General features: G+C 50.0%; 3 protein-coding genes across 5 annotated transcripts in view; 1 reads left to right on the forward strand and 2 right to left on the reverse strand.

The window, feature by feature from the left end:
• The window catches only part of TLN1 (talin 1), a 30,738-nt gene extending 19,093 nt beyond the window's left edge, over nt 1-11,645 (reverse strand). Inside the window, exons 1-12 of one of the 3 annotated variants that reach the window (XM_012721311.1) lie at nt 11,549-11,635; nt 4,830-4,992; nt 4,517-4,614; nt 4,146-4,275; nt 3,892-4,044; nt 3,496-3,638; nt 3,259-3,386; nt 2,540-2,600; nt 1,820-1,924; nt 1,402-1,557; nt 294-395; nt 73-149 (exon numbers count right to left, since the gene is read on the reverse strand). In XM_012721311.1, coding sequence (XP_012576765.1) covers nt 73-149; nt 294-395; nt 1,402-1,557; nt 1,820-1,924; nt 2,540-2,600; nt 3,259-3,386; nt 3,496-3,638; nt 3,892-4,044; nt 4,146-4,275; nt 4,517-4,614; nt 4,830-4,959 — 1,283 coding nt within the window. In that variant the 5' untranslated portion in view covers nt 4,960-4,992; nt 11,549-11,635. Of the gene's footprint in view, nt 1-72; nt 150-293; nt 396-1,401; nt 1,558-1,819; nt 1,925-2,539; nt 2,601-3,258; nt 3,387-3,495; nt 3,639-3,891; nt 4,045-4,145; nt 4,276-4,516; nt 4,615-4,829; nt 4,993-11,346; nt 11,421-11,548 lie in introns of those variants that run through there. The other 2 variants (XM_012721312.1, XM_004677772.2) reach the window with 2 other exon arrangements.
• Nucleotides 11,646-11,866: 221 nt separating this feature from the next.
• CREB3 (cAMP responsive element binding protein 3) lies at nt 11,867-16,134 on the forward strand. Its single transcript, XM_012721313.1, is given in 11 exon segments — nt 11,867-11,968; nt 12,067-12,204; nt 12,292-12,433; nt 12,506-12,573; nt 13,223-13,309; nt 14,328-14,434; nt 14,541-14,609; nt 15,217-15,301; nt 15,389-15,473; nt 15,556-15,799; nt 15,801-16,134. Coding segments are annotated over 10 exon segments (1,161 nt in total). The 5' UTR covers nt 11,867-11,968; the 3' UTR covers nt 15,937-16,134.
• GBA2 (glucosidase, beta (bile acid) 2) lies at nt 16,000-27,709 on the reverse strand. The gene is made up of 17 exons (XM_004677775.2): nt 27,009-27,709; nt 23,898-23,989; nt 23,484-23,599; nt 20,377-20,595; nt 19,881-20,120; nt 19,587-19,689; nt 19,275-19,428; nt 19,060-19,185; nt 18,692-18,864; nt 18,382-18,486; nt 18,105-18,212; nt 17,851-18,002; nt 17,624-17,730; nt 17,350-17,492; nt 17,157-17,272; nt 16,879-17,070; nt 16,000-16,591 (listed from the first exon to the last, which is right to left on the reverse strand). Exons 1-17 carry the CDS (start codon nt 27,341-27,343, stop codon nt 16,370-16,372), a joined length of 2,703 nt encoding a protein of 900 aa, XP_004677832.2. The 5' UTR covers nt 27,344-27,709; the 3' UTR covers nt 16,000-16,369.

A 27,709-nucleotide genomic window follows, 5' to 3' on the forward strand; every position in this document is an offset into this window, starting at 1 on the left:
CCAGTAGGCCTTGGAGCCAAGATTTTCCTCCCCTGTCCTTGAGGAATAGGTTCAGCCCAACTCCCTCCGTACTTTTTGGGGGACACTGAGTCTTCTAGCATAGTAGACTCCTCATCTCCTTCCAGTCCAAAGTGATCTTTGCTTTTTTTCTGTAAGGAAAAAAAGAAATGAGAGTTAAAGGGGGAGGAAGCGGGGGAAAGACAGGCTCTTTTTCCCAGTCAGCTATTTCCCAGAACCTGGCTCTCCATTTCTGTGAACCTTGCTTGGTGGGGGGGGGGGAGCAGCAGCCCCACCTTCTTAAGGATGATATCGATGTAGCCGGCAATGAGCTGCGCAATCTGCTCGCCCTCGGTCGTCTGTACTGAATAGTAGCCATCCTGGTAGTCCCCAAAGTCCTAGGGTAACAAAAGTGGGGGCTTAGAGGGAAAGATGAATCTCCCCACGAAGGAAAAGGGGAGGGTGGTAGCTCCAAGGACAAACTAAGAGGGTCTCTCCCAGGCTAACAGCCCTCTGGAGAGAAGCTGGCCTTGTAAAGTCTCCTCTGAGTTTCTTCCTTGGAGGGAAATACTTTATTTATGAGTCACAGTCTCTATGATATACTATTTTAAGCGCATGCCATTTCAGAAATCTCTTTTCCCTCATCCTGATCATCAAATTGGGACATAAACACTTGTCATTAAACTGCCGTAACAGAAGGTTAGCACTAGCATCCGCAGTGGTCAAAATGCCTTTATTAATGTCTCTCTCATTAGGGTACCTCATCAAATTGTTATCAGCTTTCAATTCATAACATAGAAATATAAACCTCTGGCCCTCCCTGATGGCTGAAGGGGTTAAAGTGCAGCACTATGAAGCTACTTGCAGCCACTGCAGCACAAGTTCAATCCCTGGCCAGGGAGCTGACCCACGTGGTGCAGCAGACATCTCCTGACCCGTCTGCTGCTCCCCTCGGCAGTGTATTTCAGTGGATCTGCTTGTTCTGCTCCCCACTCTGTCTCTGGTGAAGCCTCTTAGCCCCTGAAACCTCCAGCCTATACCCCAGTTCTTGTATGCATACGTAAATAAATCTTAAAAAGAAATACAAAGCCAGGAAAGTAAAACTACTATGTGTAGCTGATGTTGAAAGAAGGGAGGCTTTTCTTTCTCTCAATTCCCCCCATCCCAGGTTTCCTGTGATCTCAGCTTGCCAGTGAGTTTTATTTCATTGATTTAAAGTATGTTTCATCTGAGCCTCAGACATCATCTAGCAGAGTTTTCCCTCTGTTCTAATCTCTGCGCTCTTGGGTTAGTTCCCAAATTCTCATTTTGATTGGGGCCACACTAAGTTCCCCTGCCCTGAGGGAGGGGTATGCTGACCTTCCCTACAAATCCCAAAACTCCTTCGCCTCCAACCTGACTCACCAGGGTAAAGCTCTTGGGAGAGGCAGCCCAGCGCTTGATGTTGGTGAGGTTCCACTCCTGGATCACCTCTTTGGTCTTCTCATCCACGCGCATCACACACTCCTTGGTAATGCCCAAAAGTCTGGGCACCAGTTTGTTCTTTCCTTTCATTTTTTCCTGTAGGTGGGGGTTGTTGTTGGTGTTACAGGTGAGTGAACAAGAAGTGAATGGTCAGACCAGGTCTAGATCACAAGAGGGTTTTCAGGTAGGTAGGACAGCTTAAGTGGGTGTCTATGGGTGGAGCCAGGACAAAGCTCCTTCAGGGAAATGCAGGGCAGGAAGGAAGTGGCGGTGGACTGACCACTGGGCAAGGGTTCACGAAGAAGAGTGGGAATCTTTCAGAGAGCAATGGGAGGGGTGAGAGGGGTCTACAACCCACCTTTACCAGGAAGAAAGAGACACCGTATGTCTTGAGGGAACGAGCTAACTTCACATAGTTCACCTTGGCCTCTATCTCATTCAAATCCTTACAATTCTTGTGTGCCTGGGAGAACGAAATGGAGAAAGACTTAGAAAAATACGAGGAGGATAATATCACAGGCAAAGAGCTAAGTTGGCATGTTAACTACAGTGGGAGAGTATTATGGGGATGTAGGAAAGGTTAGGGGTGTAGGCGATGAGAAATGAGAGGACAGTGGGGGCTGACAGAGGATATGCTAAAGCAACAAGGGACATGGGTAAAGAATTTGCAGACATTCTGGAGATGTGGATGGAAAGTTAGGAAGTAGGTGAAATAGAAAGCCTTGTGGGCTGAGTATTAAAAGGCAGGGGATAATACCTTCATTTTATACAAAGATTTACTTTCCACAGTAATTATAGCACACTAACTTCGTTTGATTCTCCTATCATCCTATTCAGGGCAGGTTGCTGTTATCCCATGTTAGAGGTAAGAAAAGAAAACTAGAATACTGGCTTGAATTCTACAGCACAAGCAGCGAGGGAGCTGTGACTAAAAGCCCAGGTCTTCTGCTTTCTTGGCACAGGAGACGTGGGAGAACAGCTTGGTGGGTGGAAGCAGGGTCAGGGGTCCATTTAGTCAGGAGGGTTAAGCAGCAAAGCTCGCGGGTCATCCCAAACACTTTCCCCTAGCCCCATTCACCTGGAAGATCTTACGCTCTCCCTTCTGCTTCACATACTCCTTGGGCAGGAAGTCCTTCAGGCTACACCAGAAAAGGGAGGGTCAGCATGTAGTGGACAGCATCAGGGATATGTGGGCCATGAACTGTGGGCCTAGGGGTGTGAGGAAATGTCTAGAACAGTGTTATCGTTCAGAAGGGAGACTGAGGGAAGAGAGTCTGATTGTCCCTGAAATCATGGTGACTTAGCATTAGTTCTTGAATGCTGCCTGTGTCTCTCCCTACCGGAAAAAGGGACTGAGGGAACTTGAGTTGGAGGTTCAGTCCCTGAGGGAAAGAGGACTGGAGCACTGTTTCAGGGAACCAAGAGCAGAAGGAGCTCACTAGAAAGACAATCAGGCATGTAGAAGCTGGGAAAGCCACGCTGAACTCTACACATTTTGAGAAATACCAGTGGATGAAATTCATCAGACTTTTTAAATCCAAGGTTCCTTATGAGTAACTATGAGTAACTAAGTACCCTCCTTCCCTCTGGCTACTGTAGTGAAATTGACCAGGGAACCTCAACAAAGTCACATCCTCTCCTCAGAGGTAATGGTCCAGAGATTTTGGACTGTCATTAAGTTTCACAGGGGCAGTTAAGAGACAAATGGATAGTGGAAGCTAGTAGGTACCCACATGAGTCAAACCCCAGTGCTTCGAAGAGGCAAAGGGAAGAGGGACTTGGACGTGGATCACTCACTCGAGGAAGCCGGCCTTGTGCTTCTGCTCATTGTGGGGCCCAAACTGGATCTGGCATTGGAAGCCAGCAAACTCACAGGCCTTGTCGAAGGAGACAGGGTGGGAGCCATTCAGGATGTCATCTCGTGCCTGGAGCCAGGAAGAGGAGGCGAATGCTGTGTGTGGGCACAGGGAGGCCCCTCATCTTGCCTCTGCTCCTCTCCCCTCCTCCCCAACCCTGGACAAGCCCTGTCCACACCTGCACATAGAGGAGGTTCAGCTGCACCGGGTCCCGGGAGTCCACATTCTGGTCTGAGTAGAAGAACTTCCTCCGCAGCAGAAGCGTCTCATGCTCTTCCACACCCTGTTCCCTCAGTGTCCGGCCATGGTCCAGCCAGTTCACTGGGACACAGAGAACTTCCCTCAGTGCCAGGCTCACGGCCCCAGTGCTATCTGATTGCTGGCTTTTTGTTTATTTATTTATTCATTTCCTATCTTCTCTCACTAAAATGTTAAGCTCTGTGAATAGAGGACTTTATTACTGATGTGTTTTAGTATCTAATATAGCACCTTACAAAAGTACATACTTGATAATAAACAGCTTCCCCCCACTACCCAGCCATTTCCAACACCCTCTTTTCCCATTTCCACTTACACTCATCATCTGTGTGCAATTTCTGCTTTAGTTTCTCCATCTTCTTTTCATCTCTCAGCAGTGTCTTGTCCTTTCGCAAGGTCCCCGTCACCTCCTCCTTCTTCTCTTCCATCAGCTCTCGAACCAGTGAATATTCATCATGGTTGGTGATGCCTGTGGGAGGGGGTGGGAGGGCAGCATCCCAGGTATGGAGCCAAGTCTTTGGGCAGTCAGTGTCGCCCTGCCCCGGCCCTCGGCCCCACGAACCCTCTTACCGATGCGGGCACAGATGGTCATGAGCATGTCAGTGACGGTCTTTGAGTCATCTACCATGATAGTCTTCACAGTTCCATCTAGCATCCGGATCTTCAGGGGTCTCTGTTTCTTCCTATATTCCATGGTGTCCTGTTGGGGCCGGAAAAGGAAATAGGGGCTCATTTTAAGCTAAAGGTATTACTTCCTTTTCACATGGCCAGAGGGGAGGAAAGTAGATTACCAAAAGGAAGACCAGATGCGTTTAAATGAGGGATATTATAGTTGTCTGTAATAAACAGAAAGCAGAGGCAGGGTCAGAGACAGTGCATGTGGGGGCTGAAAAAAGGAGGTGATAGGAGGACATGGTGGTCCTGGGTGGAGTGATACTCACCCCATTTCGGAGCATGTAGTAATCCAAAGCTTTCCCAGACTCCAGCCATATACCCTTTTTGGGGTCATCATCTGACAGAAACAGCCCAAAGTCGCTAGCTAAACGAGAGGGAGAACAGGTCACTTCAGACTTAGGAAGACCCCAACATGGCCATTTCCTCAGTGACCCTGGGCTAAAAAGGGAGGGAACCAAGGACCACGACCTGATGGGGGTAAAGCCTGGGGGGACAATACGCTCATCTCTCAAGGCTAAGAGCCTGGGGCGAGAAGGGAGGGAGGATGTCCACCCCAGCCACCTGGGTAGTGAGACTCACGAGAGCCAGCCGGGGCCTCCGGGATACGCTCACGGATGATGCGACAGGCGTCGTACACCATGGTGGACGGCTCAAACTGCATCGTCTTCACCACATTCCCAATGCTGATCTTCAGCGAAAGCGCAACCATGGTGGCGGTTTCTCCTCTCCAGCCTGGCTAGACCTGAACCATGGCATCAGGGCATTAGAATAACCCTAATCAGAGGAGGGGATGTCCCCAGACAGAATTCCCTGGAGGGGTGTTTCTCAAATGGACTTACCAAAGCAGGTAGCACTGAGTTTGTCTTATGTTATTTTTTAAAAGATTTTTAAAAATTATTTATGCATACAAGAATCATGGTATAGGCCTGAGGTACGGGGGAAGGATGAGAGTTACCAGAGACAGAATGGGGAGCAGAATGGGCAGGTCTATTGAGATACACTGCTGAGGGGAGCAACAGGCAAAACAGGAGAGGTCTGCTGTGCCATATATGGGTCAGCTCCCTGGCTGGGATCAAACTCAGGCCACAGTGGGTGGTGACAGCTTGATAGTGCTGAGACTTTAACCCCTGTATCACCAGGGAGGCCTGAGGTGAAGTTGTTTTATATAATAATTTTAAAGAGTGAAAGATGACTTACTTCAAAAGGACCAGTTCTAGGCCCTCCCTGGTGGCGCAGCGGGTTAAAGCACAGCATCAAGAATCTAAATCCGCTTCCGCATGAGTTCGATTCCCGCCTGCCCCGGAGGTGACCACATGGCGTGGCAGACCTCTCCTGACCCGCCCGCTGCTCCCCTCAGCAGTGTACTTCGTCGATCTGCCTGTTCTGTTCCTCCCTCTGTCTCTGGTGAAGCCTCTCACCGCCCCTGAGCCTCTGGCCTGTACCCCAGTTCTGTATGCACAAATAAATAAATCTTTAAAAAAAAAAAAAAAGGACCAGTTCTAACCATGTAAGACATATGAAGAAGAGGCTAGTGTGCTGTGAAAGGGGCAAGACTAAAATGCAGCGTTCCCTGAGGACAGCCCCTACCCTAAAACCGGGAGCTGTGCTTCCCTTCTTTCTTTCAAAAGGCTCTCTCCCCTCCCATCCCTGTTCCTTTCCCAATCCTGCTGGTCTTTCTTTTTTTTTGGCCTTGCTTTTTGTCTTTTCCTGTTATTTTTTCCCCTCTTACTATGTCCTCCTGACTTTTCCCTGTCTTGGATTTTTAGGGCTCAGCCCTGACTCATCATGTGAGCTTTTCTCATAGGTTAGCCGCCTTCTTTGTAAAATGAAGATCTTCAATTAAATAATTCCCAAGGGATCTTGAACCTTGCTAACACTGACTTTAGCTGGCCCAGTGGGGTGGTAGGGGTGTGTGTGTGTGTGTGTGTGTGTGTGTGTGTGTCAAACATCATCTGTTCAAGTTATCTCAGCCTGAAATGTTGGGGGCCCCCTGAGAAGCCTGGCCCCATTTTGGCTTCCCAGGCAGTGCCTACAATTTTGATTTCCTAGTTCTAATGCCACCTGGGGGTGGCAGTAGCAGCAAGTTTCATGGTGGACAGAGGAAGAGCCCAGCCCTTCTAACTCAGTCCTTGTTCCCTGCAAGTAATCCAACGCTTTCCCAGACTCCAGTTAATAGCCAGCTCTTGCAACTCTCCTGTTCTATCTGGTCCTTCTTAAGCTCTGCCTCCATCTCTGCTGCCTCCCCTGACTGTATTTTCAGTGCAGCGCGGCATCCACCCCGCTCAGACCGCTCCCCTCTGGTACCACCTCTGGCCTGGCTGGAGGAGCCCCTTCAGGCAGCAGGTGGCGCACAATGCTGTTTGCCTGGCAGCTGATGCGACCCGTTCTGTACCAGGACTGGTGTATTCGTAACTAAAAGAATGAGCTGCCCAGTCCCCTCCTGGCACAATGCTAACCCTGAGAGAGGAAAAGCAGAACTAGAGGGGGATGGCTGGAAGCGGGGTAGGGATATGATGATACAGAAAGCTGTTGAGAACGAGGAAAGCTGGGAAGAGGAGCGTGAGAAAATCACAAATCTAGGTGAAAATGGGAGACAGGAGGCAGATTCGGGGAAGATCTGGATCAGGGGAATAAGAGACCACTTCTGATCTTACACACTACCTAGAGGCTCAAAGGAAAGAAAACACAGTTCACTATCTTTACTCCCAAACAAGAGGACCCTCCCAGCATCCCCAGTTCCAGCTCTCTACCCATCTCCATTCCTGGGGCACCTCTCCCAGTACCTGCAGAGTCCTGGACCTTGTGTTACTGGAAGGTCTGAGGTTGAGAGCTGAGGGCAGGACTGAAAGGACTTGCCACCCAAAGCTGAAACTGCATGTTTCCCCCACTTCCTCCGGACATATGGACACCCCCTTCCTTTAGCACAGAAACTGCTGGGGAGACCCCGATAAGCAAGTTGAGTCATGCCAACTCTTACCCCCAGGCCAATCCTAAGTAGATCTCCCCATAGCTACAAAAGGGTGAGGCGTGAACTGTGGGTGGTGAAATATAATGAGGCCCCTGAAAGTAAGGGGAGAAGCTGTCCAGTTCCTGCTCCCCTTTCGATCATGTTTATGGAGCAGCAACAATGTCCCCCCCCCCATGTCCCCCACCCAGGGAACTCCTCCTCCCTCAAGACATTCCTGAGATGCATTCCAGACGAGTTGGGCAATGGAGGAGGGGGGAATGGAGGACAGGAGGTCAAATCCCAGGAAGGAATGGAATGTCCTGGGGGTAAGGAATTTGGGGTACATGGAGAATATAGTCAGAGTAGATACCTACGACAGAGCTGCAGAAAGATAGGGAGTTCTCAGAGAGTATACAGAAGGAGAGAGAAAGTTAAAGACATTCTGAACATAAGGTTAGGGAGTTAACAGTCTGTTACCAAATTTGGCCTCTGCGGCAACCGCTAGGAGGGGGGACGGGGGAGGGGGAGGGGGAGGGTTGTGGGTGAGACGACATATCCGGCTGCTGGAAGCTCACTTAGCACTGGCCAGTGAAAGGCTGGACCTGACTTCCCTGACACAGCCTCTCACGTACACCTCTATCCATGTATATGCATTCTCTCTAAATGCACCCTTGTCTAGTCACTGAGCTACTTAGGCTGTGGCTACAGCACCAGTTATCTCAAACGAACAGCCCCCACACAGACCCCATCACAACCGCACTATCTTCTCATAAAGACCCAGCCCACACATATAGCTTCCCACAAGTATACCTCTATCTGCAAGCACACAGGCTCAGCCCCAACGTCTCTTCTCCAGAATGACGACATTCTCCCTCCACTCACCCAGCAAGCATTTCTTGTGGGGAAGCCCTGGGCCAAATTCTTAGTGGATGGGAACCAAGAAGAGTTAAATCTCAGTCTTTGCCCTCAAGGGATTCCAGTCAGCTAAATGGATAGATTCAATCAGAATTAATACCAGAGCAAGATGTGGTTAAGAGCCAAGAGGTGTGTGCTCAAGGGAGACATTCCTTTTGGTTAAGGAAGGAGGACCCAAAAGTCTTATAAAGTATCACTTGAGGTAAGGATTTTTAAAAAAGAAGATAAGAAACAGTAATGATCTTTTATTGACTAAAATTGCCTTATATTTTGAATGATTATTTTGTATATACACAATTTCATTTAATCCTTACAACAACCCTGCAAGGTAGGTGTGGTTATTACCATTTTTACAGATTTGGAAACTGAGGCTCAAAGATGTTAAACACTTGTTTAAGTACTTGTCCAAAGTTAGTCAGCTAAAATGCCGTGAAGCCAGGATCCGCACCCAGGTTTCTCTAGTCCAAAGCCCAAGCTCTCTCCACTACACCGGCCGGAGATGAGTGTCCGGGCAGCTGTCCAGGTAGAGAGAATAGCGTAAGCATAGGTGAAGAAGCAGAAATCGTGGAGGAGCATTCAGGGAAGTGAGTAGGCAGGCTGGTTGAAGCACAGGGTACCTGCAAGGGAGCAGTGATGGGGAAGTTAGGGTTAGGGTGGAATGGCAGGGGACAAGAGGAGTATGAAGAATTAAACTACTAGAGGGCAGAAGTAGGCCACGGGAGGCTTTGACCAGAAAGGGGTATTTTATGAGAAGGTTGGTCTTTTAAAAAAATTTCTGTAAACAAGAACTGGGGTACAGGCCAGAGATGTGGTGGGTGAGAGGATTCACCAGACACAGAGTGGGGAACGAACAGGTGGATCTACTGAAACACACTGCTGAGGGGAGCAGCAGGTAAGACAGAAGAGGTCTGCTGTGCCATGTGGGTCACGTCCCCTGGTTGGGGGTTGAACTCGGTGCTGCAGTGGCTGGGGGCAGCTTCATAGTGCTGAGACTTAACCCCTTGTGCCAGCAGAGAGGCCCTGAAAAGGGCATTTTATGAAAACAACTCTGGCAATTACTTTGGAGACTGGTTAGAAACACAGCATTAGTGGGATGTAATGAAGCCAGGGTCGGAATGGTGGCAAGAGGACATCATTCAAATTTTAAGCAGCAGAAGTAACAGGGTCTGATGACAATGTGTCATGTCAATCCTAAGGGACCAGAGACCAAAATCAGGCTAGGATCACCTAACTTCCTGTCACTAGTAGCTTCTTAGTGGCTGGGCAGCTTAAGTTTAGGTGAGGAACTGGGAAGTGGGGGGGAAGGATCAGAGTGAGCTGGGAATGTGATGATAAGGCAGTAGTGAGGCTGTGGGAAAATGGGGGAGATGTGATTAGTACCAAGGATGAAGTCAGTGAATGAATCTAGCTGAAAATGGAGAAGACAGTGTGCAGAGAAAAGGCTGGTAAAGATGGCAGTACAAAAAGTACATATGTGATCAGCCCTGAGTCAGGCTAGGGGCAACGGATAACATAATTCTGTGGGTGGTAGCTAAATCAGGGAATGATAGTGTGAAGTCAGAGGCCACTTCACGCTAGAGGAGGCTGAGAAGTGGGGCTGTGGTTGGTGGCAAAATTAGGCCAGGGTGGAACAAGAGTGATGTTGGAGTGGGGGTGATGGGATGCAGCCAGTGGTGTCAGGCTGTGCAGGGGATCATGATGTGGTCAGTGTCAGGGTCAGCTGGAGTGAAATGGGGGTGTGGTCGGTGGCCTGGCTGGGCGTGGGACCAGCAAGACCCAATTTCCTCTTTGGGTCTCATTTCCTCTTTTTATGAGATGTAGGGGGAGGGGACCTACAAAAGGACCAAGAAACCTAGGAAGCTTAGAATTAGGGGTAACACATAGCAGCACTGGGGGTACTGGGCAGTTGTTTTGATTTGTGGTGGGATAGTCAACAGATGACCAGGAGATAGGAAGGTAGATGAGTGTATGATAAAAGAAGGTTTGAAAATGAAGAGGAAAGACCAGTGGGTGGGAGGTAAGTTAGGGGGTGGGAAAGGAGGCAGAATTGACGCTGGGAAAAGATGGTAAGATGAGCAATGAACAAGGAACACAGGAGAATTAAAGCCAAGGGAAGTACCCTGTAAGGGGTATGCAGGAAGGGTCTGAAGCACTGGGCTGGGAAGGAGCTGGAGAGATCTTAATAACTAGGGAAGGAGAGGAATGGGAGGCAACTAGACTGACCTTTCAGAGGATTCAGTCACCCACAGCAGCAATGCTTCCTTGGTCTGCTTCCCCGAGGCTCCTGCTTAGTCACCGATTCCCATGTCCCTAGGCAGTCCCCCACTTAGGACTACCCCGATACACCAGGCCTGGGTTCCTGTTCCTTTCCTACTTATTATTATCCAGAAAAGCCTGCGTCTGTGTTGGCTACAGCAAGTTACTTGGGTTCAGAGAGTAAAATAAAAAAGCTGGGGCCCAGGATTTCTGCAATTCTAGCTGAAGCCCAGAACCCTAATCTAGAATCTATTTGTCATTTCTCAGGGCTAAAGAAGCCTCTATGACTTTGCAGGTCTAAAAGCCGCATGAAATACAGGCATCTGTCTACTGCTGGCCTCTTCATTTTCAGATGTCCAAGTCCCACTCTCCTGATTTCAACCACAATCCCGAAAACTTCCCCTAATTCCTAATATCAGCTCGACCCTAATTTGTTTCCTGATTTCCAATACTGGCTTTGACAGTTATCCTCTTGCTAGATACCTGTACCTAATCCCTGATTGCTAACACGGATCTAATTTTTACCTTTACGACCAAACCCCCTAACCTTAACTCTAAATACTGACCCCTAAGTCTAATGCTCATTTGTCATTGAATTCCCGAACCACTCCTTCACTGTTTATCGCTGACGCTGACAATGCTAATATTCTCTGATCCCTGAAACTGGGTTTCAAACCTAATTCCTACTGTCGACCTAACCACCCTTAGCTGTGCTGGAATACAGCTGACCATGCCAGTGAACAAAAACCCTTAACCCCAACTTTACCTACAAAAAAGGAGCTGATTCACTGGAAACAGTTTGCACCCGGCTTTATAACTTCTCAGCTCATCTTAATTCCTTATCCCAATCCCACCTGGCCCCAAAGCCTCTCCAAACTTTCTAACCCACAAAACACAACCGCTATCAGTTAACCTCAGAGCCCATGCCCGCCCCGCGCCTCACCGCCACCCCAGTCCTCGCCCCCGCCCCAAACGAACCCTGAGAGAAGACGGCTCCGGGCCACCACCTGGCCACCGCAAAACGGCCCACGTAACGGCGAGGCCAGCCAAGATGCCCTGGACCCTGGCCTCTGCAACAGGACGCGAAACCGGAGACGCAGGACACAGAGGGGCTCCGCCCGCCGCCGCCCGGGGAAGGGCGCCCCACCCTTAGGCTACTGCACGGTGCGCTCCGGCCTACCTGTGCTGCCCGGCTCTGCGCCCCGCCAGCCGGCCCGCGAGCCCTCTCGTCTCCCGGTGGCTGGCTGTGGGGCTCGGGCCTCGCCCTCGCTTCGACACTCGCGGCGGCTTCCGTCCCGATTACGGCATGGGCGGTGCCTGAGACCCGCGGCGCTCTACGGTCGCAGGGGCTACAGGAAGCTGCTCTGGCCTCAGCTCTCGATGGTCGGGAGCCGGGGCCCCCATCCGGCTCTCCGGCCGGAAGCGGGCAGCGACTTGTTTGGGAGCTGGCGCAAACTCTCAAATCTGTTCCTTCATCATTTCCGGAGCAGAGAGGAGGCATTCTGTTGACGTGGCGGGGGCAGTGGTTGCAAACCGAGCTGGCGGGCCGACCGGCCGCCTGGGACCAAGCCCGGCTGAAGGAAGACGGACTAGCGGACAGGTCGACCGACTGTAGATGGGTGCCGTGTACCGGTGGGGGTGTGGGGGGTTAGCACCAGTGCCAGGGGAACACCTGTGTTTCTGCCCCTCCTTGCGTAGATGCCCCCAATGGAGCTGGCGTTGGACCCAGATGGCCAGGACCTGCTGGACTTCCTGGTAGAGGAAAGCGGAGACTTGGGGGCGGTTCCCGACGAGGCTCTGGAGGCTCCGGAGGATTGGGGGCTGCCGCTTGCTGACGTGAGTGGGGGCTTTGATTCCGGGAGGTGCGGCCCCCGGGCGTCCTTGAGGCCAGAGGATAGAGCTAGGCGGGTTGATTTAATTCAGCCCGTGCAGGTAGACAATGATTGGGATGTAGAAGATTTCCTGAGCTCGCTGCTGAGTCCGCCTGCATCCTCCTCCAGCCCCTGTTTGGTCGGCCATGATCACACCTACTCCCTCCCGCAGGAACGTATCTCCATAGATCTAGGTGAGTCTGGAATAACTGTTGTTTGGGAGAGGACTGATGGACTTTGACTAACTTAGGCTGCCCCTTTTGCAGATTGCGGAAGCTGTGGAACACAGGGGGTCCAAACGAATCCACTGCTTGTGGCGGAATCAGCAGAACAGGTACTCGATTTACAGGAGGATTATTCCTGCGTTGCTTGGATGGGAGCAGGTTTTTTTTTTTTTTTAATTCTTTACTTAGTTACTTTTGACAGAGGTGACTTGGTGTATTCTTATCAGGTATCACCACCATAATGCATCCCCACCCACTCAGCCATTCTCCTCCACCCATACTGCACCACTACAGATCGTTTTGTCTCCCACCCTCCCTGTTCTTTCCCTTCCTCCACACCTCCCACCCTCAGTTCTGTAGTCAGCTGCAAGGGTTAGTTTTTCAGGTGTCTTTGACTATTAATTTAGTTACTTTATATTCCACATATTAACCACACCATCTGGTATTTATCCCTCCTATTTCACTTAGCATTTTCATTTCAAGTACCTCTCATGTTGCTGCAAATGACTTAAGTTTATCTTTTTTGATCACTTAGTGATCAAACCCATTTGTTGATCCACTCAGCTGCCCTGGGGCAGTTAGGTGGTTGGTTCCATAGTTGAGTTACAGTAAATAGTGCTGCAATAAGCATGGGAGCGCAAGTTTCCTTTAGAAGTAGTATTTTTGAATTTTTTTTGATGCATGAAGCAGGATTCTTCATTCCTGTCAAATATTCCCTCCCAACTTGGCTGCTCTTACTCCACCTTCCCGGAACCCCAGATTACTAGGTTGATGCTGACAGATGAGGAAAAGAGGCTTTTGGAGAAGGAGGGGCTTACCCTGCCTGAGATACTTCCTCTCACTAAGGTAAGATTCCCACTGGTGGAGCAGGGTGGGTGGGGGGCGGTTTGAAACCTAAGTCTGCCAATTATGTCAAATTTATATCACTAATTTGAAAAAGTATTGAGGTGAGAAATCTTAGCAGATTTCTTGCTAATAGGAAACTGATGCATGTAATGTGTTAGATACATGGGTGGATTCTGGTTTTGTGGGGCGTCTACAAATTTTGTTGTTCTCTTTAGGGAAAAGAATTCTTAATTATCAGTGCAACATTATTATAGAGCATTGACTGTGCAAGTTTGGGGCCCCTGACCTCTTAGATTTCATTGGCTTCATGATACTTCACCTGGTGCTAAATGGTAGAATTTTTAGAAAAGTTCATGCAGAAGGCCCAAGCAGCACAACAGGAATAAATGTACAATTGCGAATTTTAGGTTGCCACCCAGGAGTCTTGCTGTTGCCACCCAGGAGTCATGCTGTTAGGAACACAGTATTTTGATACTGTGAAGTCAGTGTCCACTGAAATAAAGGAAGAGGGCATTTTAATTGCTTAAAGTATGGGTCAGCAGTGTGCTGTGGTGATCAAGAAAGTGAGTGGGGTTTGGAGGCTGTAGCGGGCTTGCCTCTAGCAGAGCAGTAACTATCTTGCTCTCTTTTCCGCTGGTTGGTGTAGCTTAAGTGTCTGGCTCTGAACGTGGGACCTTTTGACAATAAGAGGATGCAGTTTGTCTTGAAGAGATAAGATCATGAAGAAATGTCAGGTGCCTTAAAATAACTCAAAGCCATTTGTTCTCTCTGGTCCCAGAAAGTAAATTAGGTACTAGGTCCAAAGGAAAGAAATTACAGAGGCAGATGTTGGGTCAGGATAAGGAAGGTGAAAAAAAAGTTAACTGACTTGTGAGGACCTTAACACCTGGCCCTTGGCTGCATTCAGAGAGAAGCCAAATGCCTATTGTCTGTAGAAGGGATCCTGCATTGGGAAGATGGAATTCAGTAGTTTTCTAACTCTGATTCAGTGTTCCACTGGTTTTCCTGTCTTTCTCAGATGGAAGAAAAAATTTTAAAACGTGTGCAGAGGAAGATTCGAAACAAAAAATCTGCTCAGGAGAGTCGAAGGAAAAAGAAGATGTACGTGGGGGGTTTAGAGGACAGGTATTAGAGGGAAAGGGACTTGGGGGTGAGGGAAACCGGTAATTAGAGGAAGTGTTTTTCAAGGATGGATACAATCCATGTTCCCACATCCCCATTATTTCCCTAGGGTCCTGAAATACACAGCCCAGAATATGGAGCTACAGAACAAAGTACAGCTTCTGGAGGAACAGAATTCGTAAGCAACTCCCCAACATTAGTCCCTTCTAGTCCCTCCTATTTAATGTGGCCGTACTTTCACCTGCTTCACATTTGATTTCTACGATGGCAGTTCCCACACGCAAAATCTTGTGCTTGGGTTTTTCTGGGTTTCTAATTCCAAGCAGCTCATATTAATGAGGAGTAAATTCACAAATAACTAGGGATAAGTTAAGTACCAAGACAGAGAAAGAAGACCTCAGGGGCAGATAGCATTTGACAGAAGGTGGAATTCCGGGAGGTAGGATGGAGAGAAACGTTTCAGGCAGAGTCCCAGTGGAGTCCAGTGTGGCTAGAACCCGTAATATGGGGAGCCAAGTCAGAGAGGCAGAGAACACCGAGTGGCTGGGGAGGGTTTTGTGCATAGCTGCTCAATGTAGAACTATTGAAGGTATTTAGTAAGGAGTTCAAGTCTGGTCAGAGAGGGAGGTGTGTGTTTGTTTTAATGAGAAACTTCAGGCATTTTGTCCACAGAGAAGTCATTTGCAAAAATATGACAAAAAGAAGATTCAGTGCACAGAGGGGAGGTTTCACTGTAGCCCAGGGTGCCAGGCCAGGGCAGCTTGCTGTTTCCTCTCCCCCTCTAGGTCCCTTTTGGATCAGCTGAGGAGACTCCAGGCCATGGTGGTTCAAGTATCAAACAAAACCAGTAGCAGCAGCACCTGTGTTCTGGTGAGGATGGTGATGGGCGAGTAGGTTTTCTTGGTGGTGGGGACAGGGGTGTAATGTGGAGCTCTTCTCCTTTTTCCTGTGCTCCAGGTTCTACTGTTCTCCTTCTGTCTCCTTTTCGTGCCTGCCATGTACTCCTCAGACACAAGGGGGAGCCTGCCAGCTGAACACAGAGGTGAGAGGGCTGAGGATGCGATACCACCACAGAGGTTGGTGCGGGCAGAAGCCTGGCCTGACCCTGACGTCTTTGTCTCCAGTGTTGTCCCGCAGGCTCCGTGCCCTCCCCAGTGAGGACCATCACCAGCTGGAGCCGCCTGCCCTGCAGTCCAAGGCGTCGAAAGATAGCTCAGGCCATGGGCCCCAAACTCCTGGCAACTCTTGCTGCCTCCTCTGCGTGTCTCAGGCTTGTGATGCAGAGCTTCCCCTCACGTTGCCATCCCCAGATCCCTTCTCAGAGCCCCCCTGCCTGGAACCCACCCTGCTCCTGCATGCAAATCTCACAACAGGAGAAATGGCTCACTCTCCAGAGCCCCACACATGTCATCTCACAGGGCAAATACTCAGACTCAGCATCAGTATATGGGGGACTTCAGCAAGAGCTTGGGGCCCCCAGTCTGCATCCATATAAAAAGGAATAGGAGAGGGCTAGCCTCAGCTCCTGTGCCCTGTCAAGAAGCCTGAGGGCTCACATACACTACTACTTAATGGTTTTCTGGGCCTTTTCATTTGCACCCATCTAGTCACCCCATGATTGGGCCTGGGGGCATCAACTGACTTTGAACATTGCATGCACTGAGGGGAAGGGAAGAAATAAATAAGTGATTCTGATGCCTGGATCACCCTCATCCCCTCTTACTGATATGATTGTTGGTGGGGAGAAGGGAAGGGGGTGTGATTGTCTTGGTGGCTCAGGGCTGCAGGAGACTGGCGGGGGTGGGTGGGGTGAGATGGGGAAGGAGGGACGGCCAGGTGGGAGGCTGGACTATTGGCATCTCCTTCCCAAAGTTCAGAGGGCTCACTTTGGGCTCAGGTTTGCTATAGCTTCCTTAAGTCCAAATTTAGGCCCAGTGCTTAGTCCTGTCCCCTGCCTGGCTGTGGCTCGGAGGCCTTTTTATGCTGCCGCTGCTGCAGGGCCAGCTGCATGGCCCAGATGCTCAGTGGCCGCATGTAGGCCAGCGAGCGGAACACCTGCTGTTGGCAATATGCTTCGGGAGTCTGGAAGGCCAGGCCCAGGCGCTCCCACACGGTACGGTAGCAGCCTTCGGCTGTCTGGAAACCCTCCCAAATCAGGCCCTGTAAGGAGAAATGACAGTCATATTACTTGGCAACCCCTGAATAGCCACTTTAGTTGGACAGATGGAGACAATTAGGGTCTCTGACCACAGGGAACTCCCAGCTGGCGGGGAAGATAAACTTGACCCCACAGGCAGAAGCCTGAAGGCAGAAGATGGAATGCATGCCAAGGGAAGCGGGGAGGATATCCGGATGGATTAGATGACATTGAGTAGAGCTGTACAGTGTGGCTCAGGAAGTCTGCTGGGCTAAGGTACAGCAGGGGAGAGCTGGGAAAGGAGCATTACCTCTTGGATCATGGTGGCAGCCAGTCCATAGACCACGCCCACCCACACTTCATCAGACTGGATACTGGATCTATCCGGGACGCCATGGGGCTGCATCCCATTCACAGCCCCCATGGTCCCTTCTGCAAAGGCCTGGACATTGAGCTCAAAGATAGTTTGGAGAGCACGGACCACATGTGGAGTAGGAAATACCTAAAAGGGTAAAGGCAGAAACGTGGTCTCGTACTTGCTTCCCACACCAAAGGAAAAGCCCATCTTTCTGGCTTCTAGTCTCTCACCTCAGTGTCTCCTTCTCCTAGGCCACAGGCCCTCAGGAACCACTGGCCAGCACACTGGTCAGACATGATACTACAGGACTGAGGCTGGGAGCTGCAATCGTAGTTGTAATAGCGGCCTAGAGTAGAGAGAGGGCAAAGTGAGACTCCTTGTATCACCACTGCCTTAATAAGGCTTCTTGAATCCCCAACTCACCATTCCACAGCAATCTCTCGTAGGCTTCTTGGCCCCGGCTGAGGATGGAAGAAAACTTATCCCGGATGTCTTGTGCCTCACACAGAGCAGCCATCTGGACCATCACAGCCACAGCTGCCAGCCACAGTCCTCCACAGTAAGCACTGATCAGGGTGTGAGTTTGAAGGTCAGGTTGGAAGCTACTCCCGGGGAACATGACAGGCAGAGTCCGGAGCCCAGTCCCTTGGTGCCCAGTTTCCCACCTCAGGCCCCCTGGAAGTCCCTACCCCCCAACCTGGGGCCTGTGGTGACCCATCCATCATAGGTCTGATCTGCATAGCCTCCGTTCTCAATGAGTCCATCTTGGTCCTTGTCAAACTTCATTTCAGACTCCATCACGGCCTAGAGAGGGACCAAGACACTGAAGACCTAGATACTAAGGAGAGAACAATAGCCAGCAGGGCTCTCCCCAAACACCAGTCCTGCCCCTGGCGCACGGGCCACTACACATACACTCCTTACCAGACAAACAGGCCACATGTCCCTCAGGAAGCCCTGGTCACCAGTCAGATAGTAGTCCCGATAAACCTGCAGCACAAACTTCAGGTTCAGGTCCTTCCAGTCAGCAGTATCATGAATCAGATATGCATTGACCCGGAGCCACGGCTCATCATCTGTGGGAGGGGAGGGAACCTGGCTCATTTGCACTGGTGGGCAGGGATGAGGGTGCACAAGTTGAGGGAGGGCAGCTGACCTTTTGGTGGAGGAAATTTTACCTGGGTCCCCGATATCGTGGGGGATGACATTCCTCCTCTTCACGGGTGCTGTTATCCCACTCATCAGGTACCGTCGCTGTGTCAGGTCCTCCCCGAGAGTGGCCAGAGCTGGGGGAGCAGGCATACAAATGGGAGAGGGGTGTAGAGGGCTGTGTGACCCCACAGGGGGGCCATTAAGCAGGATACAAGGAGGTTTGGAGGAAGAGAACCTGGGACCACAAAGCTTCAGGAGTGGGGCGATCTAAGATGGCAGAGGGGGCACAAAAAGGATCCTCACCCATCTCATACTGCAAGCTGAGCTCGAGTTTGGGCCAGAGCATGATGAGGGCAAAGGAAGCATAGAAGTGGACGTCGTATGTGTTATACATGCGATATTCCTGGCCTGCAGGAGTAAGGGGACACGTGGTTGCCAGAATTCCCGCTTCCCCTTCACCTCCCCGCCGTTGCTTGTCTGCGGTCGTGGTGGGGCACTGTCACCACTTCGTACCCACCACTGATCCCCTCCATCACAACCAGTCCCTGGGCACGCAGAAGCCACTGGCCTGCCTCGTGGTAGGGAACAAGCCCCAGCCCCCGGCAGCCCCTACCTTCAAGGTAGCCAAATCGACCATACTCCTGTAGGGTGGGCCAGAGCTGACACATGCTGCCCCCCAGCTCCTCCGGCAGGGAGCCCTCAGGAACTTCCAGCCAGACTGTGCCTCCGTCGGCCAGGAAATACAGTTCATTGAACAATGCAGATTTGTACCAGGCAGGCAAGGACCTGGGGAGTCCAGAGGAGGGAATGTTCTAAAGAGTATAGACCTTCCAGGACAGGAAGGATTTGGGGGGCTCTAGCAGAGTGGAGGCACCAAGTGAACCCCAGCCCAACTGCTGACTGGTGGCTGGAGAGTGAATGAGGAGTCCGGATCAGAGTATAAGTATCTGGGAGAAAGGCAGGAATGGGCCCCACTGGCACCTGTCATCCAAGACTGGTTTCTGCCAGGCCGAGAGCTTTTCTTCCCAGTCTGCGTATCTGCACAGGGCGTAGTGGCTCAGGGCGGGTGCCGCATTACCGTCCTGGCCAAAGAACCTCGTGTACCGCCTGGAGTAGAAAAAAAGGGGAGGCACAAGAATAAGGACTCTATTTCGGAGTCCTCACACCTCAGATCCCCGCACTTTCGGCCCCCTCACCTGTAGTGGCTCTGGCCCTGAGCGCCGAACATGATCTTGGGCATGTCCCAAGCCAGTGAGAACTCCAGCCGGCAGTGGCCTCGAGGTGGCAGCTTGCCCGCAACACACACAGCCCCAGCGATGCCTATTCCTTTCTGGGAGGGGGTGCTTGGGCCTGAGAAAAGCACAAGTGTCATCAGCTCAGGTACTTCCTCCAGTCTCAAGGACCTCTAATGGGGATACAGGACCTATTCATTACCAGGCCATTCACCCCGCTCCCCAGACAGACAACCTCTCTTCCCACTACCACCTCCTTGTCAGAACCCCTATCACCAGTGGGGGAGTCCAGCTGTCCATCTTGAAGTAGATCCTGCCACACCTGCTGCCCAGTGCCATCAGGATCAAAGGCTGTGACGTGGGTTACTGTGGTTTCTGCCTGTTAAGGGGCCAAAGGCTCTGTGAGGTGAAGCCTGGCTTCTTAGCCCTCCCAGCTCAGGAGGTTTAAGGGCTGTGGTGAGGGTGGGACACAGAGGTTGAAGAAATGAAAAGGCTGTGGTGGGGAGTGGGGCTTGCAGAACAGAGCGGGAGTCTGGAGGCTAAAGTACAAACAAGTTGGTTTCTTCATACCGTGCTTCGTGCAGCTACAGCCATTGTGTAAGGATTCGGAAGGGTTTGATGATGCAGCAGCAGCCCCTGTACAGCCTCCCCGTCACGCTCCAGACGGAAGGGCTCATTCCACAAGCCCCCTGACACATCATCTTCACCTCCCAGTCCATTCCTCATGGAAAACATGATCGACACATCCAGGGCTTCGTCTCCTTCATTTTCCACATCCCACACAAAGACTCCTACCGGCAGGCTGCTGTCCTGGGAGCAAGTGATCAGACTCAGATGGCCCCAGTATTGACTCCAGTATTCCCTAGTATGTGCTCCCGTCCCCGACTGTCAGTCCCCACATTCCGAGGCAAGCTGTCTACCAGGAGACAGAGGATAGTTTAGGAGTAGTCCTAGAAAACCAGAAGCATGTTCTGGCTCCACCTGCTCTCTTTCATAGAGCATGGAATTCCCAACAGAGGCAGGTCCCAGCGAAGGGAGGGCAATGGAGGAAACAGTAGGGACTCACCTGGTAGTCGTGGGGCAAGATGGGTGTGATCTGGCGACAGGTAAGGGTGACATTCTGGCCAGGAAGCTGATAGACAGTCCAGGCTCGGGGATAGAGGGCATGGTAGAATGCAAAGAACCCACACAGGCCCCAGTTCCAGCTGCGCAGGACACTCGGGCGCTCCACAGACAGGACTTGCTGGTACACTGTCTGCCCTTTCCGACGCAAGCATACTGTGAACTAAACCAAGAGGGGCAGTTAGGCTGGAATAGGGTAACCTCAACTTAATCTCCCTTCAAAGTAGCTCACCCTCCAAGCTCAGTGAGTGACCCAGGCCCACCTTCTCCACATGTGTGCCAGGCTTCCTCTCCCCTCTCTCTACTGTTGTCCTAAGAGCCCTAAACCACATCTTCACCATCTCTTAACTGGGGATCAGACTGGTCTTCACACACATATCAAAACATGTCAGTCTATGTTTATAATGTTCTAGTGACTCCCCATGGCCCTCAGGCTAAAATCTAAACTCTAATACTTGGCCTCTCCTTGCCCATCAGATGCTGCCTGAATTATATTCAGTTTCTGAAAATTCATGTTCCATCAGGGCCGTACATTTCTTCCTCTACGTCTTTGCTCATGCTCATTTTTCAGTTGGTGAAAGCCCTCATCCTTCAGGACCTCAGTTAAACGCCATCTCCTCACACAGCAGTCCTGTGTGAGCTCTGCCTGCTCTTCTAGCATGTCACAGTGCATTGACATTCTAACTCCTCGACTGTTCTGGGTTCTTAAAGCAGAGATCTTCTCTAAATTACTGAGGTGCTCCTCTCCACTTACAATTCCAGACCAGCGTGGCAGAGGTGGTGTGTGAGGAGGGAGAGCAGGCAAAGTTTGCCACTGGTGTCCTGTTCCTCAGCATACTATTCATCCCTTTCATTTCAGCACTGCTGTGATCCACACATCTGAGATTCCCATTCTCTCAAAATCCTAGTCCCCTAATAAAAATTCAACCTTCTAGATGGCAGGGGATATAAAGATTAATAGCTCTTGGATTGTTTCAAACTATACCTGACATATGTACCTTTCAAAGATTTACTTTTATTTATTTATGCATACAAGAAAGAATAAGTGCAGGCCAAGGTACGGGGGTTAAGAGGATTCACCAGAGACAGAGTAGGGAGCAGAACAGGCAGATCTACTGAAATACACTGAGGGGAGTAATTGGTCAGAGGAGAGGTCTGCAGTACCATATGCTTTAGCTCCCTGGCCAGGGCTTGAACTCATGTTGCAGTGGCTGGTGATAGCTTGATAGTGCTGACACTTAACCCCTTGCACCACAAGGGAGGCCTTATGCTTGTTTTTTTTAAAAGATTTATTTATGAACAGTGGGGGGAGGGAAATGCACTGGACTATGGTGATGGCACATGGGTGATTTGGTGATGGGGATTACAACTGGCAACTGAGATGGAAACATGCACAAAATAATGTAAAAATGAACTATTATATATAAATTAAAAAAAAAGATTTATTTGTATATGCATGCAAAACTGGGGTGCTGGCCAGAGGTGCGGGGTGAGAGAATTCACCAGAGACAGAGTGGGGAGCAAAGCAGGCAGATGTACTGAAATACACTGCTGAAGGGAGCAGTGTGGGGACAGGAGAGGCCTGCTGTGCCATGTAGGTCATCTCTCTGGCCAGAGATTAAACTGGTGCTGCAGTGGCTGTGGATAGCTTCATAATGCTGTGCTTTAACTCGTTGCACCACGGGGGAGGGTCCCCTATGCTTGATATTTTAAATGTATATATGAAATGAATTTTCCTGTTAGATGTTTATAATGGTAGGACCATGGGCTCTTAATTATAGAGAACTGGCTCTGAATCCCCAAGCTTCCATTTGCCAACCAGGCGACCTTGGGCATGTTACACTTCTTTGGATCTTAGTTACCTCCTCTGTAAAACATGCATAAAAATAGGACTTTCTTAAATATTATATAACAAGCACATATTGGGCCCTCCCTCGTGGCACAACGGGTTGATGCACAGCACTATGAAGCTATCACAGCCACTGTAGCATTAGTTTGATCCCTGGCCAGGGTGTGACCCACATGGCAAGGCAGACCTCTCCTGACCCACCGCTGCTCCCCTCAGAAGTATGTTTTCAGTCGATCTGCCTGTTCTGCACCCTCCCCTGTCTCTGGTAAATCCTCTCACCCTCCACACCCCTGGCCTGTAGTACGCATAAATAAATAAATCCTTAAAAAAATAACACACATGTTAAGCATACAATAATTACTTTAACTGTAGTCACAATTCTGGAAGGCATTCCCTTCAGGATACCTGAGGGATGAGCCAGAGAGGAAGTGTGGAGCATTGGGCAGAGCTGGTAAACCTGAAATGGGAAGGGCACTGCTATTCATTAGGCTCAAGGTTTACTAGTTATTTCTCTTTTGAAGATGAGCTGAAAGCTGGAGGCATCCCACACACAGGAAATACGAACTTGGTGGACTTTGCACCACGGAAAAAAGATCATGAAAAGTAGACCTCAAGCCTTTGGCAACTGAAGTTCCAGGTGTGATGAAGGAACACAGAGGGAAAAGAAACGAAACTTTAGAAAAGCTCTGAGATCTATGCTTCCCAGACCCTCAGCCAGAGCGGCCTCCCGAAGAATGATCAGCAGACAAGAGGACCTCTAGCAAAAGGCTGCCAAATCAAAGGGAGTAGTAGGTGCTCTACATATCATTTTCTCAATGCATCTGTAGACTTTTGGTTATGTTTTCCTTTCTGGTCTGGCCAAATGCTCTTTCAACTAGGTTGAGTGAACTGGGAACATGCTGCAATCTCAGTGGTTGGACACTGGCTCAGCTTGTGGAGCTGGGGCAGTGAAGTAGGCAGGAAAAATTCATTAGAGAAATGGGGTGCATGGGTGCCACGGCGGCTTATTCTTTCAAGGAATATGTACTGTGTGCCTCGTTCCTACTGTACATCTTAGCACGGGGCTAGGCAAACAGAAAGCATCCCAAAGCACTGACTGGACTGAATCCAGATGTCTCTAACTGTCAGCTCCCACCCAGCCGAGGCCCTCCTTGGCCAGGGGAGGTATATCCTGCATCTCTCTTCCACCTCTTGGCTCTTACTTGGTCAGCGATGACTGTCCGGTGCTGGTACATTCCAGGATTTAGCTGCCAACGACAAAATTGGCCTCTCCAGCCACGGGTGATAGTGCCTCCTCCAATGCCACCCAAGGGACAACCTAGAGAGAAAATCAGGATGGTTAGCAGGGCATAGGGAGAGCAGAAAAAATCCATTTCTCATTTTCTAGACTGTAAGGATAACTTCCTCTGAAGACCATGAGGATATCAAATCAACATACTCAAGGTAAATCAACACCTTGAACTTACATACTATTATGCCAACTGTATCTCAGTAGACTGGAAAAAGAAAAAAAAAACCACCTAAGGGGTGGGGGTAGTGCAACTTGCGTAAGCTGGCAGCCTCTTTGCCTAGCTCTGCAGTAGCTGCGGGCAGGGTAGAGCTGGGGTGAGGCTCACCGTAGATCTGTCTCAGGGGCACACAATTGAGGAGGTCAATGAAAGGTGTCTTCTTCTCCACCTGGGTTTTCTGGTACCACCACCGCAAGTACCTGAGGAGCAAGTGGCAGTGTGAGTGCACGGGGAGGAGGGCCAGCCTCCGGGGCTGCGGTCAGGGGCCTCTCTGGACAGCCCCAGGCGCAGCCCATTAAGTGTCCTAAGGAGCTTTGGCTTCCAAACCTCTTTTCTCTTTGATTTCTCTACAGTTCAGGGTTCTTTTGTCTTCCTAGTCACCCCAGCTTGCAGTGGACTGTCTTTGTTTCTCCTTTCTGATTTTCCTCACCTCTCTGCCCACTACCAGAGCTTCAGTTTACCTCAGGAACTGTTGTGTGACACACTGAAGATGCTAGTTATGGTTTCCTGACCTGCAGCCCCCTCTCATTCCCCACTCCTCCACAAATAGGTATAAGCTTCTGGGATAACTTTTCTTTTTGAAATGATTTTCTTAAGTATGAAAGATGAAAATCTGGAGAATATATCAGGTGGGAGGGGGAAAAAATCCCACCCATACACAACCAATGTTTTCATTTTGAGACATTTCCTTTTAAGATTTTATTTTTAAGTTCAGCATTTAAATTATAAGTTTTCTGACTTTGCTCTCATAACATTCCAGTAAAATATCCTAAGAATCCCAACATTTTCCTGGTCTCACCACAAAGCTCTGTATTTAATAGGCAAATGATTCTGTTTGGGATTTAAGGTTTGATAGCAATCCCAGAGTATCTTCAGTTCTTTCCCATTTGGAGTAGATACTCATTCAGTGACCCTGGCTCTGCTAATCTTTCCCGATCCACACTCCCCCCCTCCCAGTCATTTTATAACCATTATCCAAGGATACTATTTGGAATGATGTTGTTGGATAAGTAACCCCTCTGAACTTCAGTCTCCGTTTCAAAATGAAATACTTCCTGCTCTACCCACCTATGGGACGGTTGAAAGAGCAAATGATACGATAGATATGAAAGCCATAAAGTGGAATATCTGTCAGGTACTGTGTTTACTTATATATATGCTATATCAACTCCTAATCACAAACTTGTTTTTTCATTATTTCTCAAGTGAAACTGACATTTTTAAGTTCCTTAGAGAATGAGACAATGACAAAGATTAGTTGAATACTACCCAGAGTTTCAAGCACATGGTCAGCTGACAGTAATTGTTAAATTTACAAATGCACAAACAATGGGGCATAAAAGAGACTTACAGGAGCAAGAGGAGGAGGATCGTGATCAAAGAATAGGCAGGGTCCATTCTGGGAGTGGAGGGAGAGGAAGGGAAGACAAAGGGTGAGATGTGGGAAGGCAGAATATTCTTTCTGCCAGCTTAGGGGAAACTGGACTTTGACACTAGAAGCCAGAAAGGGTGGTGTGGGGTGGTACAGGGTAAGGTGTGGTTAGGGCAGGGAGGGAGGAGAAATGCTCCCAATACGGAGATAGGCGGAACAAAGGAGTATCTCACATAGAACAAGCACTGAACAAATATTTGTTGAATGAACGAACTCTGGCTGGAAGAGAACAATCAAAATTGAGTTCCTACCAAATTCTGGCCAAGAGAACTCTTGCCGAGCTCCTAATCAGAGCTCCCCTCAGCTCAACTCCCCCTTGGGCTTATCTCTCCCTCAGTGCAGCAGTTGGCCTTTCCTGACTAGCTGACATTCCCCAACCTAAGAATTTCAGCTCCAACCTAAGAATTTAGAATTCTTTCTTTTCTCACCCCTAGTTTCTCCTCAAAGAAGGAATTAACCCCATTCCAAACCCCTGTGTCAGTGACCCCCACCTTATCCTGGTATGGGGAACCAAGGTCCAGGGAGCCAAACACAACTTCAGGCCTTTATTATGACTCAGCTCATACTAGGGATCGAGGGGCTAGGATGCCCACCTGTTTCTGACCTCACTGGTCCCACCATACGCACCCCACATGTACCACAGGCTTCTTTCAGTGCTGTAGCCCTAGATCCTATTTTCACCCAAATGCCTTGACTCAAAGCTGAGTCGGGTTAGTTTGGAAGCAGTCTGGAGGAATTGCTGGCCTATTCCTTGGAAATAGGCCACTCACAAGAACTAGTAAAGGAATCAGATCCCTGGCAGTTTACAGGTCCTTCCTGCTGCTTAGGGATGGGGGCAAGTAAATGTCCTCCACACCACTGACTGGGGAAGGAAAGGCTCTCCTACTTTAGAGCTGTCAAGGTTGGGTTTCCCAACCTCTAAGCCTCCATCCCCAGCTCTGTGTTTATAGTGTGGACTGACTCAGGATGACCTTTCAATCCTCACATCCACCTGCTCCTAATAGATCTTGGTTTTTCATCACTGTCTTTGAACTCTGGTGATCTGTAGGGATTTGGAGTTCTACAGCCTACTATAAGCTCTTGGGGTGTAAGTAACCACTGGGGAGAAGAAAGGGAGGAGTCTGGGTAGGCTCTGGAAGACTGGGACACCCATGGCAGTGCCTCTCTGGGCAGAAGTCTTTTTATTTTATTTTTTAAAAAATATGTATCAGGAGCCATCTATCCCAGGATAGAATGAACAACACTTCTTAGTGCCCTCTCTTCAGGGTTGAGAGCAGGCAGGTCCTCATGCATTATCTGGAGCTAAAGCTTAGGAAAGAACTGATGGACAATGGGACTATGAGGTGATGTGCTTAATGAGGTACAGAGAATACCCCAGCTGCTGGGGGTGGGGATTAGGTTGAGAACCTCCCTCTCCCAAACATAACAACATTGTTTCAGAACCACAGCAGCCCCAGGATCCTTTCCTGTCTTGCCACAAAGTATAGCTAATCCCAAAGAGCTGTCTTTGGAGAGGAGGGAGTATTTAAGAGAACCTAAAGGAGAATGGCTGACCTCAGGCCCACGAGTTCCTGCTCTAGTATAAAACGGCAAGTCAGTAGGAGGAAAGGAGTTACAAAAAGATGTTACCCGATCTCACCCTCCAAAACCAAGGGTTTAGAATTGATTAGTGGGGACTAGATTGGGAGGAGGAACCCACCTGCTTTCTCACCCTTTCCCACCTCCGCTGAGCCGTATGCTGTAATAAAGTGAAGCCTAAAATGCTCTAAGCAATGGAAGTCACTCACCTGAAACCCATGCCCAGATGCTTTATCACGTTGCTTAGAGAGACGTTGTTGGCACGAAAGGGTTTCCTTTTCTCTGCAAATTCGTGAGCCAGGCAGATGCGCCAGCCGAACGGAGGCACCTGGTAGCCCTTGGCTTTACCCTCATAGGAAGCCATCAGCTGTCCAGAGTCCTCAGGATTGCAGCAGCTCGGTTCATTTTGGGGTTGATTGTCCTTCGGGGTCTCGAAGCCTGAAATCTGCACAGCCTTCGTGCTTCCAGTATCTTCAGGGCAATAAACGTGCGGATCCCCTTTGGCACATCTGGTCTGTTCCGAGGCTGGGACTCCAGTTCCCATGTTCCCTGGATGCTGGGTCCCCACGACCTCGATGGTCCGGGTCCCGAGTCTTTCAGTGAGGTCTCTCCAGCCAAGTGCCAATGCGGCACTTGCTAAGTGGAGTGCCGGAGGGCCCAGCACCGGGGAAAGCTGAGATGCGATATCTCTGTGGCGCGGAGGAGCCGTTCAAGCAGCCGAGGTGTTGGCGGCAGCAATGAAGCCGCCTCGGGCTCCCCCTCCGTCTTCTCTCCGGGTCCTGGGCGGGAAGGGAAGGGTCGGGCCTCGGCGTCATTGGGCGGCGGTGCTTAGCTCGCAGGGCCAAAGGCGAGGGCCCGCGGAGAGGGGAGGAGCCCCGGGGTCCAGCCCCCCCCAGGCACCGCCCACGGG

Source organism: Condylura cristata, unplaced genomic scaffold, assembly GCF_000260355.1.
Source record: "Condylura cristata isolate star-nosed mole 26May11 unplaced genomic scaffold, ConCri1.0 scaffold00006, whole genome shotgun sequence".
Classification (NCBI taxonomy): Eukaryota; Metazoa; Chordata; class Mammalia; order Eulipotyphla; family Talpidae; genus Condylura; species Condylura cristata.